At 33.8% G+C, this 19,640-nt stretch overlaps 1 protein-coding gene across 5 annotated transcripts in view; it reads left to right on the top strand.

Moving 5' to 3' along the window:
* Positions 1-2,785: 2,785 nt before the first annotated feature.
* Positions 2,786-19,640, top strand: part of LOC149263999 (uncharacterized) — an 84,921-nt gene continuing 68,066 nt past the window's right edge. The window contains exons 1-4 of one of the 5 annotated variants that reach the window (XR_016259471.1): positions 2,786-3,132; positions 3,405-3,514; positions 4,064-4,141; positions 4,239-4,376. Coding sequence is in view for 3 of the 5 variants with exons in the window: in XM_089427252.1 (XP_089283378.1) it covers positions 4,166-6,289 (2,124 nt within the window). In the remaining 2 variants the exon portion in view is untranslated. Of the gene's footprint in view, positions 3,133-3,404; positions 3,515-4,063; positions 6,705-8,228; positions 8,434-19,640 lie in introns of those variants that run through there. The other 4 variants (XR_016259470.1, XM_089427252.1, XM_089427243.1 and 1 more) reach the window with 4 other exon arrangements.

Raw genomic sequence — 19,640 nt, 5'->3', positions numbered from 1 at the left:
ACATAGGGCAATTTTGCTGAGGAATGCCTAGTTGCCAATTTTCGACTATTTTCATGATTTCTCTCTCATGGTGGAGGATTTACTAACTTAATTAATGACATGGCTTGTAAATATGATGGTCAAACAGTAGTATATGGTAGATTCATTAGATTAAAGGTGGTTTTGATGGTAATGAATTAGTTTCCCCTCTTTTAGAGGCAAGTTGTTTGACTATCTAGATTCCTGTTCCTTGTTTAGAAATGGTTGAAACAGCTCCTCTTCTCATGGTTTCGACCCCTGATGGTTAGGATGATTGATTTGAATGTCTATATCATGTATTTTCTTTGTCATTGGAAAGGGTTGGATTCAGCTGGATGCTCCTGTACTGAACACATATCACTTTATGGCAGTTTTGGTAGGAAACTAATAAAGTTGCATCTATTTTTATGGGATCCCTATGGTATGGCCCTTAGCATGTGTTTCCTCTTCTATTATTATGTTCTCTGTTATCTATGTATGCCTCTTTCATATAATTGCTTCTGATTGGTTGTTTTCAAGTCAGATAGGTGGAATACATTAGGTTTTAATGCTCTGCCTTGGGAAAACACCAATATTTCATGTATTTTCTACTGTTTAGGAAGGATTCATGACTTGCTCATGCCCTTCTTAGCTCCTCACCAGTCTAACATTTCACCTCATCAAGCCTAAGGTGCTGAATCCCATACCTACCTTTCCCCATAGAATCCCCTATAATTTTGCTTTAATTTCCCAGACCCAAACTACCCAGCTCCTCCTGGTTTGGCAAAACACCAACAAAACCTATCAAAACCATTGAGCTACTATACCTAGCATAAAATCTTGTTCCTGATCTAGTCATCTTGACTGAGATCCTTACGGAGAGAGCCCTCTCCCAGCTTGGTAGGGCTAGCTACTAGGCTAAGCTTGGTTTGTGGTTACCTTGGAATTGCTTCCCTTTAGTCTAAGGTCAATCCAGGTGATAACAGTTTGAAAGAAATTTGAGTGGGCATAAGGAAGATTCAACATCGAACCAAAGACAACAATAGGTGGTAAACAAAGAGGGTGTGTCCAACAATGAAGGGACATGACAAGATGGATAGGAGAGTGATTGGAGGATTGGGCCTCTTAAGGAGTCTTAGACGCAATAGGGGTCTAAGAAACATGGGGGTATAAGGAAGGTGAAGCAACTATCGAAAAGAAGGTAGAGGCAGAGAAAAAATCCTGATCTAGCCAACCCAATCTATGTGACCATTAGAAAGAAACAATTAGCCTAATCCTTCAACCCACTAAAAGCTTTGATTGAGTGCAAAATCTAAGCTCATCCATCACAAGAAATGTAATCAATGCAAGGCCTCGAGTGAAGCCAATGAAATAGAGCATGCTTCTTCCATCAATGACCTTAATTGCAAATTTGAATCCACTTGCAAAATCCTATCAAGTCTTGGCATGTGTGGGGCAGTGATGTTGAATACAGTGGAAGCCATGCACACACAAAAATAACCAGTATAAATGGGAACTCGCTCCCATGTGCATCATTTGATGTTTGACAATAATTCATCATTACCTCCCAAGACCTCTTAAATCGACATTTAATACCCATAATTAAAATTATGATGTGGTTATTAACATACACCATTATAGGGTGGTTAAGTGACATACTATGTCATGCAATGAATGAAAAATCTTTAATGAAATAGGTAGACATGCTAACCAATCCACCTATCTTAAAAACTGGTGAGAAAGTGACAACACAATAAAGTTTTCATTCCTTTATAAAATTGAAAAAAAATGCAAAAATGGTAAGGAAGTGCAAGAACCATAATGAGAAATAAACTTATTTTATCATAAACATATGATAAATTTCTGTTCGAAAGCAATAGCCTTTCATGTCATTTTCAAATAGTTACCTTTTAATTTCAAATAAAATTTACAAAAGTTATATCCTAACTTTAATAAAAAATATATTATTTATAATACTTATATTTTATATTTAAAATACTATTATCAGAAATATATTATAATAATTATTAAAAAATTCATGTTAAATAAAAAAAAATCATAAATTTCAATATTCATTCAATATGTTAAATGGAAAAATATTTTTAAAAATAAATATAGTGAATTAATAAAATGAGAGGAGCCTAACAAAAATCCTTCAAACAAATTTATAATAAAAATTATTGTAAAATATATAATTTTAAATTTTTTTTTTAAATTTTTATAATATAAACTATGTATTTTAATAATTCCTTATATTTCTCTAAATTTTGTATTCTTTTATTAATTTTAGGTTTCTTGAACTAGTATTTATATTCATTTATCAAGTTCTTATGATCTCTCATGTTAGAAGCATAAGGCAAACAGAAAGATCAGCAGGGGAGAATAAGTACGAATATCACGATTCGTTATCACTGAAAATCTAAAGCTTCTGCTTATTTTTATTCTGGTTTTTTTTGGGGGATTATTTTTATTCTGGTTTACAAAGTTGTGTGAATTACGTTTGCGTTAAGCTTTCATAAGAATTTAAATCGATGTGCAGATGTAGATTCTTTGAATAGAGAACGAAAGGGACGTGACCTTGATAAATGTGATGCATGGCATCCCATACATTGACATTTTTGGCGATCGGTGGCACGGGGTGTGATCGAAATAATGCCTTTGTATTATTAGGAATAATCGTAATCAACGGGATTTTTTTAATCCTTACCTTTTATTTTTTCGGTTCGTTGTCAGTGGGAATGGAGAAAGGGTAGGGTCGTCTAGGTATGGCGCGACAGCGACTGGCCTATAGGAGTGGCGCGCATAAACAGCATAAAACAAAATTTAATCAGACGGGACAGGACCAGGCCACTCAAGCGGCTGAGCCGAGCAGAATATTAAAAGGTAATATAAATGGAAGGCGGGCAGATGGAGGACTGAGAAGCCAAAGGCCAAAAATACCCGGCTCCGTTCATTTTTGGTTTTGCTTTCTTACATCCCTCGCTGTGGGCCTGAATTAAAGAACCAGACTAATGTGGCGTGGGAGTTAACAGAAGGCATCAATTGGTGAAGCACGAGGAAGATATTGCGAGCAGGAGAAGGTGCAGGTGTCGACGTTTTAGAGAGGAGGAGGAAGCCCTATTTTGAGAAGAGGAGGTGATTAGTTTGATTTGTCATAGGGTTTCGTTTACGAGATTATAATTTTCTGTAAAGTAATCTGCATTCTGTTCTCCAGTAGTGCCACTTGTTCTTATTTTTAGGATTATTGTGCGCGGCAGACCGGGTGTTGTTTGGATTTGTGCTTTGGGTCTTGAATTTGACGCTGCCGCTAATGCGTTCGAATCACGAGGAACAAACCCTAGCCGGACTCAATTTTCTCTGGTGGTTAACGGTTGTCTGATTTCTATGTATAATTTTGTGAAATGCAGGCGGGAACAGTACTGCTAAAGGGAGACAATTCGCTGCCTCCTTACTTTTGTAGCTGCGGAGCCGGAGCTTCCACTATACTTCTCCATTCCCTCATTTGTTCATCCATTAGGTAAATGGATTTTGCACTTCCTTGTGGTTATAAAGGAAAGATTTCATTTTGTCTATGTTAATACGCTGCAGAAAGATTGGATCTCATCTGCAGGTAGCCGATCTTTCTGACTATTATCAGATGTATCAGTAAAAGGAAACTTTCAAATATAAAACGTGTTGTACAGAAGCATAAGCTGTAAAGAACGTTACTCTTTAAAGCCGAAGCCATGAATCTATCCAAGCAAAGAGGCGATGTGCAGAATTTGTGAAAACGATACGATATCAAGCCTTACAATAATATAAAATGTGCGATGCTTTATGGATTGTATAAAATAAACAAGAAGGTGTCATAAAATCTCAGAGCTTTAAGCTCCGAATCTAAAGCTCTGAATCAGGAACCCTAAAAATGTATTAGAAGCTGATTAAAGTAAAATTTGCATTATAAGACGGTGCCACAGGATATTTTAAAATTTAATGAAGGACAATTTTGTAGTTAACTTTCGCTTTTATACGGTCTCGGCGAGAGAATGCGACCTGACAATTACTTTGATGACTTTCGTACTCGCAGATAAAGCGGACGCATACTGTTGTTTCTGATGAGAGCATGTACGAAGAGTAATAATAGAGGTGTGGGCGGCTGGGCGCGGTAAGTTCTTCCTGGTACTTGATTATGGCCGGCGGGTTTGCTTTTTCTTCTGTTCCATGGTACACAACAAACGCCGCTAAATCTTTAACAAATGTAGGTCTAGGCCCGGAGGCTTTAGCTTCTACGTCTAACTGTAGCCTGAAATGCAATTGTAAGGCGGGATTGGAGTCCTTCACGGAGAGATCAAAATGTGCAGCGCTGAGGTACTCTGAGAACGATTCTAGCGGCTCTGAAGTACGAAGATACTGCGAGTCATTATTTTCGTCTGTTGCAGGGGACCAGCTCGCCAAAAGTTCCATTAACTGTACTACTGACACTCTGCTAGCAGCGCTCAAGGCTAGCAACAGCACCGGCCCTTGCATTTGCTGCCAAGAACAGAAGGCAGGCTTGGATACTAACGTTACTGCTACTTGCAGGCCAAACCTGCCAAACGCAGCCCTTCATAGAGCGAAAGGGCAAAAAATTTGCCCCAAATATTGGTATGAGCTCAAAACCAGAGAGCCTACACAGGAGATAAGTCTCGACTTCACAGACAGCAGCATTAACGATGTTTATTCTCATACTATGCTGAAGAAAAGCTCCCTGGATTCGGAGGCTGTGCTGGCCGTGGAAGTGGAGACATACAGCAAAGATCTCGGCGCCTTTTCGGAGTCCATTAATGAAAGTGTCCTGCAAGAAGACTATACCAGCGGTCGTCAAAATCAAGATGATAACAAAATTCAAGAAATTAACAAGGATTCGAAGCGCAAGGCGCGGGAGATGGAAAGAAAAGTAGTGGCTGTTGAGATAGAATCGGCAAGAAACGTCGACCTGGAGGCTAGGATAGTCCGCGTTTCTCGTTTGACTGGAGGTAAAGATCGTCACAGTAAAGTTCGCACAGCGAAGGGACTTCGTGACAGAAGGGTTAGACTGTCTGTTTCGACTGCAATTCAATTCTATGATCTACAAGACAGATTAGGCCTTGAGCAACCGAGTAAGGCTGTTGACTGGTTGATTAATGCGGCCAAATCATATATAAATGAGCTCCCAGAACTTGACGCAGAAATACCTTCTGCCTCTGCAGGTAATATGACTGAGCTGTATTCTTCAAATTCTTCTCAGCTCATGCCTTCCGTTGTTTCGCCAAGAGAGAGTGCAACTGCCGCTGCTGCATCAGCCCTTAGGGCGTTTGGATTTGGCCTTAACTCACCGAGAGCCCAAGGGACCAATTCGCACAAGGCTACAGATGGAAAAGATATATCATTGCCGACTCTCAAGGAATCGGACTTGGGACGAAGCAACAGTAGCACTTCAGAAGGGAGTGTTAAGGGATCGGCGGAATATACATCAAATTGTTCAATGTCAAAGCAGGATCCCAAAATACAAAGAAGATTCAAAGCAAGGGAACGAGCAAGGAAGAAAACCGCCTCGGCTAAAAACTCCAGTGCCTCGCTACCAGACATCCAGCAATTGAACTCGATACATCCTTCCTTAAGTAGTATATCTAAGATCGCTTTGCCTTACGCTTCCCTTCCGTTGGAGTACCAGACGTTCAGCAAAAATGATAACGCCTGTGGGATTCAACCTCAGGTCTTGACAGGCAGAAGCAGTGCTCAGCAATTCTGGGATTACAATGCGCCGTCTTACACAGAGTTCTTATGCTCCCAGGATTCTCATCCTCTTCAAATCATGGCTTCTTCTTCGACAACAGCACTCCAAAATCATTTCCCGCCTGTGCCCAGCACCTCTAGCGTTCCCGCGGTTTTGGGAAGTTCTTGTTTTCAAACCTATGAAATGTCAGGCTCCGCAAATCAAATCTTTGAGCCAAATCAAATTCTACACTTGGAAGGCAACCCAGGGCAAACTCAGGTTAATCTACTTTATTCCAATATTCCTATGCTTATGAAAAGCGTTGAGCAACAAGAAGCAGAGACCACGGTTATTTCTAGGTTCTCAGACGATATAAATTTCTCGACGTCAGGCCTCTCCAGTAGGGGACCCCTTCAGTCCAATTCTTCTTCTATTACAAACATGCTTTGTATCTCCCATAGTCGAAAGAATGCCGACGGTGAAGGCTCTTTAAAAGCAACGGATTTCGTTCCTTTTCAGGGTTGCGATTCTCATACACTCTTTCCAGCCATTCACAGTGCAGGACAACGTAAAGGATGAATACAATCACCCATGGTATGCTTTCAAACCAAATCTTCTCAATTGCATTGTCGATAATTATATTTAATATGGATGTGTTTTTCTTGATGTTGCTTAATACTACTCGATTAATGGTTCGTGCATTCTTGCCCTCGGCAAAGAAGACCGAATACATATACGAATGAACACGGTGATTGCGTGTCGTTCCATCGATCTGTATTGATTTTGTAAAGGATTGATTAATTTTCTCTACCTCATTTGATGGTGTAATATTTGACATTCTTAAATGATATGTAAAGATACATCCCGTGATTTTCACAATGATCAAAGCGATTCTACATAGATAACTTTGTCGAATATAAGTACGTGTGACTCGAAAGTAAACCCGTAGCCCTTTAACACTGGTTTTGTATAGAGATACCTAGAGGCCATACCACAATCACCATCAACCTTTAGGTACTTCTAAAAACATTCTATTGTATAGTAAGATTCCCATGTTTCTCAGACTTAAAACTTATTTTTTGTTTATACAGGAGATCTCAGATCAGATCTCATTGCGAGGCGAAGCGTTGTTACATCTAACCATTCCTCCCCCAAAAAAGAAATCAAAGCTACAGACTCTTCTTTATCTACTCAGGATTTGTGGTGTATTAGCTGGTCTATCTGGAAATCATTTTATTAGTTCTCATATCTGCTTTTTCACTAACATGGCTAATTCGTCTCTGTACAATCCTTGTTCTAGAATTCTTTATGACGCCCCCAAGATATTCGCCAGCGGATCACCGTTGTAGAATGTCCAATTTCAGCCCCTTTCTTTCTTCATCTTCTATGATAAGATTAGAATTCCCGAGTAACAGGAAATCCGACTCAAACAAAAGGTTTAGTCCTGAAACATATTGGAAGCTATGACCTGCTCCATGATAATCAGGGTAGTTTAAACTTCAATATTTTCGGGATATTTTTCCAATTATTATTACTATTGTTTATTCTAAGCAATATAAATGTAAATTTAGAAGAATTATAGAAACACTAGATCAGTATTACTGTTGAGGTTGCATAAAGATTTTTAAGATTACTGAATACATGCATTAATAATAAAAATTGTAATTTAACTAAAATTTATATAAATGAGTTCCGATGTTGGTCATCGAAAATTCCAAACATATAGCATTTAGGATTCTTGGAAACTTCAAAATTTGGCTGAATCTCGATACGAGTACTCCAATATTAAGAATTACGTATTAGTATTATGTCAAGGCTGCTGTCAGTCATACCTCAGGACACACCGGCGGCTGCCGAATGTTTACTCCAGGCCTTCGCTAAAAAATGAATGTGATTACAGATGCCAAGCCTCAAAACTAGGAAATGGCATTAAATATTGGGAACAAGTATCGACATTGGATGCAGAATTGCGTTGTGTCAAAAGAAATACCCAGTTAGAAGGTTGTGTGAATTCAACCTGCAATTGACAATAGAAGGTTGTCTGATTTCGGTATGGTTGGAACCTCTTCGTTGTATGAATTTACACGCAATAATTTATTCCTCAAAAATTTATTTTTCCTAGTATATTTTATCATTGACTCGATCGTAAAAGTTGTGTGTAGTCAAATCCCTTTTATTTTATCTACATCACAAGTGTCTTTTCCATTTTTGCTTCCATGGAGGAAGATTCTGTGTCCAGATGATCTCGTCTATGAAACGTTCTGTCGAAAGAGAATTGATAAAATACCACCATGCTGTAAGGTTGTTCAATTGGTCACTTGATAAGATGTTTTTGCCAGCACGAATGATATTCTCTTGCCCCTTCATGGAAAACAAAAAACGGAAACACTGAAAAAACTATATCATTTCAATTGAGATATTAGCGTACACTGAATCAAAGCGAGAACTGCAAGCAGAACTTTATGGACAGCGTCCCGTACTTACTAACTCCGAAGAAAGCAATTTTAATTTTTGACAGATATGACAAACTCCATCAGATAACATTATAGCTCGTCCAGTCAATCATGAACAGAACAGGAGATGGTGGCGGTACGAAGTGATTGGCATCCCAGTTTCAAGGATTCGTGAACAATGCTTTGGAGTGCAGATGGCGGCCATCAATTATTTTCGTGCAAGGAGCGAACCTTAATTTCAAGCACTCCACACCATAGATGTCTATACAAGTAAGGTTACTTCTCACTGTCCTTGACACTCATCGAATTGAAATGCATAAGCTTCTCACAGCAATCTCTTACCTTAGACATGTGTCAATCGTAAATCAAATTTGTAATTAATCAGTTTTTCATGGACACCTCTGGCCTGAAATGTCATTATTTCGAGATATCTGGTTGAAACTCCTTTTTTGTCCACTACATTTCCTATTTTTGAAGGATCCATGGGGAAGGATCACCCCTCGCCAACATATGTCCGCTCGTGCACATAAGTGGTGAATCGTTGAGAGAAACAAGTAATGAGTAGTCTAAGATTAAAACATATGGCTTTGCAACTTATAGATACCGACTTTTCCTTGTTCATTAAAATCCCTGATTAGAATGTCACTAATCACTTAAGGTCTACATAGTTAAAATAGTAGGAATGGAGTCCAAATAGAGTTTTGCAACTTGAAAATACGTTTATCATTCAAATTCCTAACTATATATTTTAAATTTTTTGTTAGTGTTATTTTTCTTCCACAATTTTAAATATATTTAATTATAACCAAGTATTAAAGTAATTTGGACAAAACTACCCATACAGTATTCCACAATTCTCATCCTCTGCCATTAAAAAAATGTCATAACCATAAGTAGAAAGTGCTAGGTACCTCATAAGTACTTATAACCCTAAGTAGAAAGTGCTAGTGCTAGGTACCTCATAAGTACTTCTTATAACCATAAGTAGAAAGTGCTAGGTACCTCTTAAGTACTTCTTATAACCATAAGTAGAAAGTGCTAGGTACATACATTTTATTCATGAAGGTTGTTAACTGACAATGGACAAAGTCGCCGTATCTTTATATATGATATCTAACATTAAGTTGTGTATAGCCCATGTGTACTTATTATCAATGTCATGAAGATGATGAATTTGCCTTCCATTTTACCGTAATTTCTCACCAATCCTTCGTGGATCTAGTTCTTGACCGCTCCCGATAATAATATTACTAGTTCCACTTTGCATTTAGGTCCGCGCCTATTGGCCATCATGCTAACTTAAAGTTAGCATAAAATAGTCATGGCCATCCTCATATTACATCGCCATCGTCATTTTACATCCCCATGTAAAGCATGAAAACTTGGGATTAGTGCAGGTAGCAGTACACGGCATCATGATATTATATCCCCGTTATTCTAATGGTGAAGAAAAGAACTAGATAATACTACATAAGCATAAAGAGAGCATAAATATATATATGAAAAATAGGGGAAGAAAATGTAAAACTAAGGTATTTAGTGAAATAAGGTGGGATTAGTATGTGAAAAAATAGAAAATATGTTAGGAACAATTTAGTAGGATAAATATATATATAAAAAAATATGGGGAGAAAATATAAATTTTAAATATTTAGTGAATTAAGTGGGATGAGTATGTGAAAAATAGAAAATATGCCATTTAGAATGGTTTTATATATATATACATATATGTCCAGAAAATGTATATTTAAGATATTTAGTGAAATAGAGTCATATTTTAATAGAAAGGATTTATTTGAAAAGTATTTGAATAATAAATTTTTAAAATAGAAAAGGAATTTTGGAAAGCTCTTAAATATATCATGAATGAACTCTATGAACAAATATCATGATGCTTATTGAGTGAACCAATGGTATTTTTAAGAATTTTAAAACTCATAATTAACTTGAGTGTTAAAATACATTTCCGATCTTGTTTGTCAATTGTAAAAAATAAATATATATATACACACACACATATATATATATATAAAATAAAACTCAAAAGTGAAAAATCCAAATAGCATATTGTCAGGACTTATTCTATAAAAGCTTGAATATCCTAAACCATGGAAAGGAAATGAAGGAAAAGAACATTATTGTACAAGTTTTTTTTATTTAAATAATTATGATCCAACACTTGCTAATAATTTAAATGCTCCTTAGTGTCCTTCATTTTATCTTATTCCTCATACTAATTTTTTTGAAAAAAACTAGTATTTACTAATGTTATACCCCATTTCTTAGGCATAAAGACATGTAATATGGTGATGCATTTAAACAATATATGGAGATGTTCAAAATTTTTAGGAAATGTCATCAGCCTTAAATCATAATAAATCATTCATACATTATATTTATAATTATATTAATAATTACAATATATTTATAATTATATTAACAACTACATAATTTAGAAATTTATTTTTTTAAAATGTGAAAGTCATTACTTTCTTATAATAAAATCATACATTTAAATGAAAATATAATTGAATAATAGATTATATCAATTACTCCCATTTAAAATATCAACACTACTATCATAACCTAACCTTAACATAAGAGAAATGGGATAGGGATCAATATAAAAGCTTTATTTTATTTATTCTATTTTTTATTATTTTCAATTTTTTTTGTTGTCACTTGAAGTGGAATCAATTCAAAGAATAGGTTTTTTTTTTTCAAAACCAATTCAAAGTTTTTTTTTTTTTTTTTTTTTTTTTTGTACAAAACCAATTCAAAGATTGGTTGATTATATTTTAGGTTCAAATGGAGTAAATGAGAACCATAATTTAAATTTAGTGATAATAGTTTTTAGATTGAGATTTTATTTCAACTTATTTTCATTTAACTAGTTTTCAAACACTAAAATTTGTGTGACCTACCTTTCTCTTTCTCTTCCTCTACCACCTTAGTGTGTAGTGAAATGTTATCATTTAATTCTTTACCCCTTGTTTACTAATCTTAATTGTTGTAAATCTATTCTCTCCTTAAATGAAGTGATTTAAAGTGAACGTTGTTTTATTGTTTGTTATCGAATTCAAAATGATCTATCTTTTAATCATTATTCATATCTCTCAAAAAAAAATGTTATACATATAATGGATATTTAATTTGAGTTTTAATCTAATTTAATTTTCAATATTTTTTCATCAATCTTCACTTTAACTACAATTCTCATCATTGGTGACGATTAATTTGAGCTTTAATATAATTTCACACTTAATATTCTTTTTCTTCATTTTAACTACAATTCTAGTGATTTTGAGAAGGGATGCTTGGGGTTATGTTGTTTGCCGGGTTGATCTCTTTGGAAATATGAGTCATCCTAGTTGTCATTATAATGAAATAGATTTCCTCATATTTTATTTTATTTTTAGAATTGTTAGTATCTCAAAACCATTTTCATTTTATGATTTTGGATCAAGAATATTTTTTGTTTGGATGATTGAGAATAAAAATATTCTTTTGTTTGGATTATTTAGAAAGTAAATTATTTTAAGGGAAATGTAATATATTATTGTAGTATTAAATTATAGAGACTAGTTAATGATCAATGTTAAAAAAATTTATTAAATAAAATTTATTTAATTGTTATTGAAATATTGTCATAATATAAATAATATAAAAATTACATTGTATCTTTTTAATATTATTGAAAATATAATTAAAAATTTTATATTAAGAAACTGTATTTTTTTTAATATTATTGAAAATATATTTAAAGCTTTTCTATTAAGAAATATATTTGAGAATTAATTATTTCAAAATACAAACATTAAATTTCACATTGACTTATAAACCTTAAATTTTACACTTTTCTGGGCTTGCATTTTTAATAAATATTATTTTTGTGAATATTTAAGAAATTTAAAATTAAAATAATTCTGAATTATTTAATAATTGGAAGATGGTATAGCAAAAGGTGTGCATTATTATAATTATAATTTTAAAATTTAATATTATTAAAATAAAAAAATAGATGATGATTTCAAATTCTTAATTAATTTGATAAAATAAGTATAACTTATTATTTTAAAATATATATGAGTTCCATACACTTAATTTTATAAATTTTATAATTTTAAAATTAAACTATTTATAATATTTTAAAACAACTATTATAATTTCTAAAAAAATTGATTAAAGCATTATTCAGAGTACAATTTCAAAAATTTTAATTAAATTTATTTATATTTTAAAAATCTATTAAAAAAATTGATTAAAGCATTATTCATAAGTATAATTCCTATAATATTATCATATTGATTTTTTAAATAATTTGATAAAATAAGTATAACTTATTATTTTAAAATATATATGAGTTCCATACACTTAATTTTATAAATTTTATAATTTTAAAATTAAACTATTTATAATATTTTAAAACAACTATTATAATTTCTAAAAAAAATTGATTAAAGCATTATTCAGAGTACAATTTCAAAAATTTTAATTAAATTTATTTATATTTTAAAAATCTATTAAAAAAATTGATTAAAGCATTATTCATAAGTATAATTTCAAAAATTTTAATTAAATTTTAAAAAGCTATAATATTATCATATTGATTTTTTAAATAATGTGTAACAGTAATTGATTTTTTTTTTGAATTTCTAGTATCATTTAAAATTAAAATTTATATATTTTTTTTAAATTATTTAAGAGTTTATAAAAATATAAAGTAATTATAATATTAATAGTTAGAATCTATTCTATAAGATAATAGCATGATATCAACCTAATTACCAATTCCTCTAAACATAAAATAAATAAACAATTAAACAATTAAATAAATTATTATTTTTTTAATATACGATTTCATTTTATTCTAACTCATTAATATTTTCTTTCTTAAATTTTTTAATTATTATTATTTGAAACTTATTTTTTACCATCTTACTTTCTTTTATACTTTTATTTGCACCTACCTAATTAACATTGCGACTATAATATGAAACTTAATGAATTAACTCTATAACCTATGCATTTTTGTTGAAAAGTATCTATTATTATTTGAAACTTATTTTTTACCATCTTACTTTCTTTTATACTTTTATTTGCACCTACCTAATTAACATTGCGACTATAATATGAAACTTAATGAATTAACTCTATAACCTATGCATTTTTGTTGAAAAGTATCTCCTACTTATTCTTCGGATACCACCTAGATGGTAAGACTAGATGTAATATCCCCTTATATCATTTATTTTAAATCATTGCAAACTGGTGAATAGCCTATGGTGATGAGTACGGATTTTACGAGGTTGAAGTTTTCTTCCTCGTAAACATGAATTATTGTAAGTAATAATGAATTAGTTGAACTATCTTTGTAATCTTTGCTATGGGTTGAAAAGTGTCTTCGTGTGACACAACCTGGATGATAGGAGGTGGTGTAGTGTCACCTTGAGGTATTTTCGAATCATTGTGGACTCATGGTTAAGGTGTAGTGTCACTTTAAATGAGGTCTTTTCGAATCATTGTGAAGGCATGGATAAGGTGGTGTAGTGTCACCTTAAATGTACTAATGCCACCAATCTGCATGTTGAGCTATTATAAAAGCATTAACATTTTACAAACTCAACCTTGTAATTTATGGGATTTGTGAAATTATATATGAAATGGATGGTATTGACTTTTACATGATGTGAAATCAGATGAAGTCTCGTGAAAGTTCATGGAATTTAGTTTCAGAATATTATAATTATTTTGATTAGTTGTAAAAAGTTTTAGAATTATCTATTCTGATTAGTTGTAGAAAGTTCTAGAACTATTATAGCTAAACTTAGATTAAATCTAGATTCTTCTATCGTAGAAAGCTCTAAAGGAGCTTAGATGTTTAGTGTCTCAAGAAAGATTTGAATCTCTAGATCACTCTTGGAGAATTTCTATAGAAGAATTTATATGTACATATCTAATTTGTAAAACAATGCAAGTGAATGAAGTTTGGTCTCCAAGTTTATGATACGTAGCACATTTGTGTGATTTTGTCTGTGTGTTTCCTTGAGGATATACAACTATAGGCATAGTAAATTTATTATGCCTTTCATAGGATATACAACTATAGGAGCTACACATGGTTGTACATGGTTGAACACACATTTTTTCACATGGTTGGCAACCCCTATAACCCCTGTTAGTACCTCTTCAAATATGTCACTAAAGAAACCTATACATAAAATCTCACTTCCATGTACCATTAGGTGTATAAGATGTCTAATAGCCATCATGAAAGTAGTCGTAGATTGATTACTTGACTGCCATAGTGGTACTCAAAAAAACAATTAGGAAGATACTCTTATTTATGAAGGTAATCAGGTAGTACGACTAAGGGTAAGATCAATCCTCCTTAGTTAGTGCCTTAAGGTATAGGGCCAAGTATCACCCTCGGAACTTATTAGTTTATCAAAGAGCTATAGCACAGCGAAAACCTCTATCCATATGACTCTTGAAGCCCTACCAAGAAAGTTCTTAATTCTTCCATCATTGGAAATTAAAAAGAAAAAAATTAACCTAGTCGCAATCTAGGACAACCTCAAGGACAAATTCTGATAGATAAAAATTATGGAATTTGGCCATTAAGATGAAAAAATTCCTTGGTTCTCAAGATTGTTCAGATGTAGGTTAAAGTGGGTTATCAAAACAAGATGATGTAGACATACAGGCTATGAAAAATGCTCAAAAAACTAAAATAAATAAAAATAGAAGAAAAGATTAGAACACACTATGGATTATTCGACAAGGATTAAAAGACTCAATTTTTCCAAAATTTGTAGTAGCCAATTATGCTAAGAAAGCATGGGACAATTTAGAGAACTCCTATCCAAGCTTAAACAAAGTAAAAATAAAAAATTTGCACACTCTAAGGAGGGATTTTGAGAATCTAAAGATGAAGGATGCTAATTATGTTGACCATTTTATGAATTATATGATGAATCTAGTAAAATTGTTAATAACACATCATGAAGATATAATCATAATAGAAGGTTGTTGATAAGGTTTTGAGGAGTCTTCTAGCCAAATTTGATGTTATAGTAATTGCCATTGAATAATCAAAGAATCTAGCACAACTTTGCGTATATGATTTTACAAAATCCTTGTTATCCCATTAGATAAGGATGAATATGGATGATGATTCCTTCGGGAATTCCTTCAAGTCATAGGCAAGCGTTAAAAAGAGTAGAGGAATGAACAACATAGGTAGGGATAGACATAATGGATTCAAATTACAAATAAATGGCAATTGAATCCCGGATCAAGGAGATTCACCATAGTAGAACACTTAGAGATTAAGGTAGGGTGACAGAGTCCACCAACAAAGAAGACGATATGCCAAATACAATGTTCAATGCCATTATTGTAGAACTTAGGGTGTGTTGTGGTAATGGATATAGAAAAAACCTATACATAAAAATAAAAATAAAAACTAATTTTACCTCTAAAAGAGTTTGTGACTATGTTTATTACTTGTGATATTTCCCAAGAAAGTAACAAACACCTTCTATTGCTAGATAGTGCTTGTATTAATCATATGACTAGAAATAGAATTATGTTTTAAGCCTAGATAACTCTTTTAAGGGTGAATTTAAATTGGGAGACAACAGTATTCTTAATTTTGTTGGCAAGGTATAGTCAATGTCCTTATTAAACATAACCTCACAAGTGTTGGTTAACTTACTAAAAATGGTTACAGAGTTATTTTCAATCACAATACTTGCATAACCTTGTGTATGTTTCCTAGAAGGTGACTAATTGTTAGAATTGAAAGGAAAAAGAATAGGGTGTATCCTTTGGCTATAAAAAAATCCTAATTAGTCAACCTTATCTAGGCATAAAGTAACTAGTCTAGATGAGTCTTGTGTTGGAATTTGAGATGTGGTTACTTGTATTTTGGAGGGTTATATTTGTTGCAATGGAAGAAGTTGGTTAAAGGTGTACAAAGCATACGTGGACCGACTAACACTTACGAGAGTTGTATATTATGAAAAAATCACATTGATAAATTTCCAACTAGTGCATCTTACAGGGAAAACCCTGTTGAAGAATCTAGGGCAAGTAGGCATTTTAATTTTCTTCTTAGCACAATCTTCTCTTTGACATTATTAGAGTGTGTCTTTATTATTTCATCAAATAGCTACCAAAACCAAAGAGACAAGAACACAAGATGTTTGGCTTTCTACCAGGGCCAAAACCTCCCCCTCTTGGAGAGGAAAACCCACACACAGTTCTTCCTATAGAGATTCCATTTGACGAATACCAAGACCATGACCCTTGACCTATTATGCCACTCCAAGACCAAGACATCAATCCTGTTCTTCGTCATGACTGAGGTCATCATCACTAATATTAAAGTCAACACTGTTGCTACACCGAAGTCATCATCATTGTATCACTAAGATCTTTACACCTTGCTGCACCTTCACCGAGAATACTGCTGCACTTTTACTAAGATCAATGTTATTCCTTCATTGAGACCTTTACCATGAAGTTGAGATCTATATACTAAGGTATTTAGAGCGAGATCATGACTGCTTCCAAAATACTTGTTGAGACAAAGGGTGTCACTTCAAGATCCTTCTCTTCACACATATGCCGAGATAGTGAGGTTGCTTCACTATGTTAGTAGGTTGAGACAGTGACCAATATTGAGACCATTATTACTGCTACACCGAGATAATGACTGCTTTCCTTGTATTGAGATCATGATTGCAGGTATGCTGAGATTGCCACCACCGAGGAGGATGAGACTACAATCTTTCCTCACTGTAATTGTCCATGGAATTGTAGAGGCATCCGAGACTGAGCCTTCTTGTACCTATCCAAAGTTACAGTGGTGTTTGTACTTACTCAAAATATCAAAATCCTAACTCCTGTAATGCAGATCTTGTCTAAGTTCTCCTTTGTTGCATTGATCTGAGATTCATGTACCTACTGCACCCATCCAAATTTTAGATAAGAAAATGCGAAATCTTACTTTTCTGTGGTGACCCTAACTAAGTATATATAGTAGTTAGGTCTCTATATTTGAGCCGACATGATAGTGTGAAGTGTTGTGACCTTTTACTGAGCCAACATGACTTTCTTTAGTTTATTTAATTCAATTTGAGGCTGACATGACATCTCTCTTTATCATTTTGCTTGTTGTCTTCTTCATGAGGATTGTGCTGGTCTTGGAGGGCTAATCTAGTCACTAGGTAAACATTACATATATGCTCAAGAAGAGCTCTTTGACTCTGACTTTCCTAGACCTATGAAATGAGTAAGAAATTCTTTCTCATAATTTAAAAAATAATATTTCTTTTTCTTGAGAAGTACAAACATCAAAATTACATTTGTAAATACTAAACCTAATTACACTTTCTTCAACACTCCCTCTTAACTTGGGAGGTATTTATAATGGTACTTGGTCATTCTCAATCTGAATAATTTTTCATAAGAAGAATCGGATTGGTAATCCCATCTGTATAACATCATATCAATCAGCATTGTCATAGTGCAAGGCCTTGACTACAACTCCATCTCTCCATGAGAGCATGATTTACAATGCTAGTGAGACCAATGATTTATAGACACCTTCATCATTGTCTCTCAAGGTACATACCCACCCGAGTGTTCACTGAGTATGACCTTCTAGGACTATTCTTATATTGTGTTCCCAACCCTCAAAGAATATCAGTCCTCTTGCCTACTCTTGCTTTGGATGCCCTGCACATCCTCAAAGAGTATTGGATGCCAAATGATTACCCAATCCTCCCATTCTTTCTTCCAAGTGAAGAAAAGAATGTTATGTCTACCATGTGTCTACATTTCCATTCATGACCTTCATCTGGGCTTACAACTGTTAGTCCTAGTCTAATGCATGACACATGACATGGAAAAACTCACTTGTCACTCTGTAATCAAGGGTGATCTTAATTCAAAAATCCCTCTTGATCAAGGACCTGTCAAAGCTCCCTCTTAGCTAGGGACTCTTCTATATATCAAGAACTTTTTCGTTGTGGGTCCTTTAGCTGCTTGATCAACTTCTCTCCTTGATGTCATAGAACTCAGTTGACCTTCTTTCTTCTAGAGCATCAACCATCGATCACTTTCCTTCTTGGTTCGTTATGTCGTTCCTTTCTTTATGGAAAGTGGCCTTCTTGATACATATTTGGAACCTTCGTCATATAGCTACTTCTTTCCCACCATACTTCTTTCAAGAATTTCCATCCACCACATGAATTCTAGTTGTACTTGTACTTACAACTCTTGTTCCAGTAGCCCTGCATGCACTCACCCATGTATTATTCAAGAAATCAAAGCATAACATTCAATCAAATCGTACCTTACTAGATGGATCTTCATCATGACATCCTCTTGTAGGTATCAACATCTTGCATTCATGTTGACACATCTCTCAAAGATATCCATTGTCAAGGGTCTCCATCTTTTTCAGACTTTCATCAGAGTCTTCATATCCTTCTAGGAGATGTCCTGGTCAAAACTTCTTGGTCTATTGGATGTTGCTTGCCTTCATCATCGTTGCATATCTCACGATCTCTTCCTTCCTCACTCATTCTATTCCACAAGCTTTCAATCAGAGTTTATTAACTGTATTCAACGACCTCATACTTGATATGAGGACATATTATGTTGATTTCATCTTAGTGTGACTTTATGCCTTGCTACATCCTTCAGAGGAGGAGATCCTTTTTCTCTTGATCATGCTTCTTAAGATAGGAGCAATGATTCATGTTACATGCAACCGTATGACATGACATTATAATATTAAAAACAATCATACATACCTTATTTTACCTTCAAGTCATTGAGGCTTCTTCCAACAACTTCTTTGATTGAAACAATCTTCAATCCCTTGATCTGCTTCATGTCATAACATCATCTCATGGATTCCATATGTTGGAGTTCTTGTTGAAACACTTGCTTCCTCTCTAGATTAGTGAACCCTACAATGAGGATTCCAGTAGAGAATTTTGAGGATCTTGTATATCCCCAACTGGTAGATGTTTCCTTATATGATGAGCCTTAGATGACTCCTATATTTCTTTCAATATCCACTGAGGTTCCCAAGAGCTATATCTTCTACATGTTGTCTGCCATGGATTTTTGTTGTTCATGATCCTTATGAAGATGTTACAAGGTCTTGTTTCTAATGCTTTCATGATGCCATGATGCATCTTATTATCATTGTCATATATTTTAACACAAGATTTAGGAGCTTATGATAGGACCCTTTTGTGAGGGATATTATCTTACTCATAGGAGAGATTTGTTACTCCCTCTTTCCTTGGCCCTTTTCTTCAGCTTCCTCCATCTTTCAGTGATATGAGCTTCCAAAATTTTTCTATGGCATTGAATCTTAACTATACTTATTTTGTCTTGTTTGAGGACCAACCTTGCCTTTACTTTCTGCACATGGTTGAGTTCTTTTAACC

The sequence above is a fragment of the Pinus tabuliformis genome, chromosome 6, assembly GCF_031772625.1.
Source record: "Pinus tabuliformis cultivar Carrire ecotype Pingquan chromosome 6, CPIR1, whole genome shotgun sequence".
Lineage (NCBI taxonomy): Eukaryota > Viridiplantae > Streptophyta > Pinopsida > Pinales > Pinaceae > Pinus > Pinus tabuliformis.
This window is presented reverse-complemented; position numbering and strand designations above follow the sequence as displayed.